We start from the raw sequence: 3,329 nt of genomic DNA, 5'->3' as shown, positions 1-3,329 counted from the left end.
TGCAATACACGGAGAAATAGGTTTTGTTCTTTGATACATTATCAGACGTATAATATATCATTTTGGAATTGATTATTTATATGGGCTGAGGTTACTAGAAAAAAATGCAGACAAATATCAAATGTTTTGCTTTCAGTTTTTCATCAATTATCTGAACAAAGAATTTTTCATAGACTTTTAAGGACAGCCGAAACACTCAAGGCTTCGCTCTGATACGAGCTGTCTATTAGTCATATTTCTTTTGTGCTTGCAAAACAAAAATTTTGTCAAAACTCAAGATATGCAATAAAGCTTAGTTTTACAAATACTTACTTTCGTAGCTTAAAAACAATTTTTAAAAACAACCGCCAAAAAGAACGTTTTTTTTTTGTTGGCACGTAGAAAATTAAATACCTGAATTCTAGCATTGATTGAGTTTTCTATTAAAAAACTATTCGCTCATTTGATCTCGAAAAAACGCTGCTCTGCATATTGTTCAACGCCCTTTCAACATACAAGTTATGAAAGTGCAGTTAAAATGTGTAGGAAAAAAAAACAAATAAGCAATTGAACTAATCAAACAAAAGTTTTTCAAAAATAAAGAAAAAATGCAAGTCATTCAATCAAAAGTTGCTGTCAAAAAGCTCCTTAGAAGTTTTAACAATTTTTTCATAGTTCTAATTTTATAAATTGTATGCCGAAGATATGAAAATTATCTGACAACTTTTTTGCCAAGACGAGGTATGCTTCAATGTCGTATCCTTGATTCTAAAAAATCTACAAAATTTTTCTCTCAGTTGTGAAAATTTTGTTAAGTTACAAATTACCTCACCGCTAGAACCATTAGGGGAAAAGGGAAAACAAAAAGGAGTAAAACCTTAATTCTTTTTACTCTGTTCTTTTAACTAGAGGTTATTAAAATATACCAGGGTGGAAGTGCACAGTCTATTTTTAAACTTTCTCGACCTAAAACTTGTGTATTTCGTCCATCTTGACCAAATTTCTTTTGTTCTTTGACTTTCACGACCGAAAAAAAAACGAATTCAACATTGTTCGATACAAACTAGATGTTTCGAAAAACTCGACCGAATTTGTGCATGTTTCGATTTTTTCGACATGAAAAAAATTTATTACACTTTGTTCGGCCCAAGTCGGTATGTTTTGACGGTCTCGGGCAAATATGGGTAGGGTCGTCTTCCACGCCTGGGTCGAGAAAATCATTTTTTTTATTTGTTGAAAATGTCATCATTTTCAAATCAAAAGGTATGTAATAGACAATAGTTGGCAGTTGGAACATCCAGAACTTCGTCCGATACGAGCAGTCTTGTATTGATTTCAGTTTCAACTGATGTTCTAGTAAGTAACTCATTCATTTGTCATTTGTATCTTGACTCGTATCTAAACTTTGTGAACTGCCCGCCTCTATAAAAGTCTGTTCTGTTCGAACTCTCCTGAATGTACTCTTCTCCGTAGTTTCTTTTATATTCCGGGCCGTTTTTGTAGTAAAAAGGGGTTGAATATGATTTGTTCCCGCGAGAGTTATCGGTGGGTGGGGGCGAGGGGGGTTGGGAGTTGCTGCTTGTAGTTCGTAGTATGTTGTTGGACGGGTGGGAGGGGTCGTCAGCTACTACCGCCCACACCCCCTCCTCCTCAACTCTGATTGGCTCATTGTATCTGGGAACTCTCGCTTCCTCACTGATATATTCCTCCATCTCCTCCTCTATTATATCCTGAAAACCAGTTACGGGTTCCTGCTTTTCAATCAGTAGGTTGCGAGTTCGAACCTCGCAAAAGGCGCAAAAAAGTGATAAGTTTTTTTTTCGACAACTTTAGTAATCACGCTATGATACAGGGGCAGATATAGGGGATGCGGGGGCGACTTACGCCTCCTCCCCCTTAGGGATGCGACCCACTGCCGACCTATAGGGTTTCCCCTTTGTAATATTTTGAGATAACCAATTTTGGAGACGGATCCGTAAAAATTTTCTGATGGCGCCTTTGCGCCAATTTATACTTATTTTGAGAGAGTTGCGCGCGCCGAAAAAACGCAATTTTTTTTGGTCAAAATGTTCCAAAAAAAGCCTACAAACTCTTTTTTTTTAATTTTGCCTGCGGCGCAGAAAATTTTACCAAAGCAGGGTCTTCTTAGTGCTCTTATAGAGATCGGACAATCAATTCGGTCAACCTAAAACAGTCGATAAGTTATTCGAAATTTTTTTTGAAAATCCACCTCCCCCTTGAGAAAACTCTAGATCCGCACCTGCTATAATATGCAGTAGTTGGCTTATCAGTAATTTTGTCAAGGATGACACTGACATATTTTTTTAAAAATCATTTTAGTACTATTGAGTCACATTAGTAGAAAAAATGCCAAAAATATAAGATAAAATAAAAAATAATAATAAAAAAAATAGATAATTGAAATATCTTTATGTCACATTTTAAAGTGAACTCAACTGCAATGCATGGTTAAGCTGATATATCTTCAGTTCCTAAGATGACGTTGGATGCTTCGAATGAGCGTCACAATTGGTTGCCAAAACCTGTATTGTATTTTTGTTCATACCTCGGGGTAGACGCTCACCCTCCACTTGATGTAGACGTGGTGTTTGTTCGCCGGGTTCACCATGAACATCATCAGGCGCTCCCCGCCCTCGAAGCCAAAGCTCATCTGAACAAACAACACGAAGAATTGGTTTTTATAAATATTTTTGATACACAGATGTACAAATACAAATATAAGATACTTAATTCGCAAAAAGCTATGCGCCGTATGAGTCGCATTTTTGGAAAAAATTGGTCACTTTGACCAGGAGCAGACCTAAGGATTTCTCGAGTGTGAAAGCGGTGTTTTGTAAAACTTTCGATAATTATGTCTACCTTTTCTTTAGGTCGACCAAACTGATTTTTTGAGCTCTCCTAAAACACTAATATGATTCTGTTTTGCCAAAATTTTCTGCTTCGCTGGCAATTTTTTCAGTAAAGCCGAAAAGTTCCCGCTTTTGTGCGCTATTTCTCAGCCCTCTTTGCTCAAGTTTAATGTATATTTGTTACCTGTGTGGCCTTCTTAGATAAGTTTTACGGCTGGTTAACCAAAATGGATACCGCAACAGTACAAAAAAAGAAAACCGCATCCGACTTGATTTTAAAATATCAGCAAATAGTTTGGTCTAGCTAACTGCGAATTAAAAACACATTATAATCTTGAGTACCTGTGCAATGCGCATCTGTTTATAACAGTTTGCAAGCAAAAAGTCCGATAAAACATTCATATCTAATAATTCAGTTCGACACTGTTTGACATTCAGTTCGATTATAAACTCCGCGCGACTATGGATTTTGGCCGAACT

General features: G+C 36.5%; 1 protein-coding gene across 1 annotated transcript; it reads right to left on the bottom strand.

Moving 5' to 3' along the window:
- Window positions 1-1,233: 1,233 nt before the first annotated feature.
- On the bottom strand, window positions 1,234-2,650 carry LOC134840417 (uncharacterized; the record flags this gene model as incomplete). Its single annotated transcript, XM_063856198.1, is given in 2 exon segments — window positions 1,234-1,709; window positions 2,546-2,650. Coding segments are annotated over 2 exon segments (459 nt in total), but the record flags the coding sequence as incomplete, so codon positions are not given.
- Between the last annotated feature and the right edge of the window lie 679 nt (window positions 2,651-3,329).

Source organism: Symsagittifera roscoffensis, chromosome 2 (assembly GCF_963678635.1).
Source record: "Symsagittifera roscoffensis chromosome 2, txSymRosc1.1, whole genome shotgun sequence".
In the NCBI taxonomy this organism is placed as follows: domain Eukaryota; kingdom Metazoa; phylum Xenacoelomorpha; order Acoela; family Convolutidae; genus Symsagittifera; species Symsagittifera roscoffensis.
Note: the sequence above shows the minus strand (reverse complement) of the source record. Positions and strands in the feature narration are given on the sequence as shown.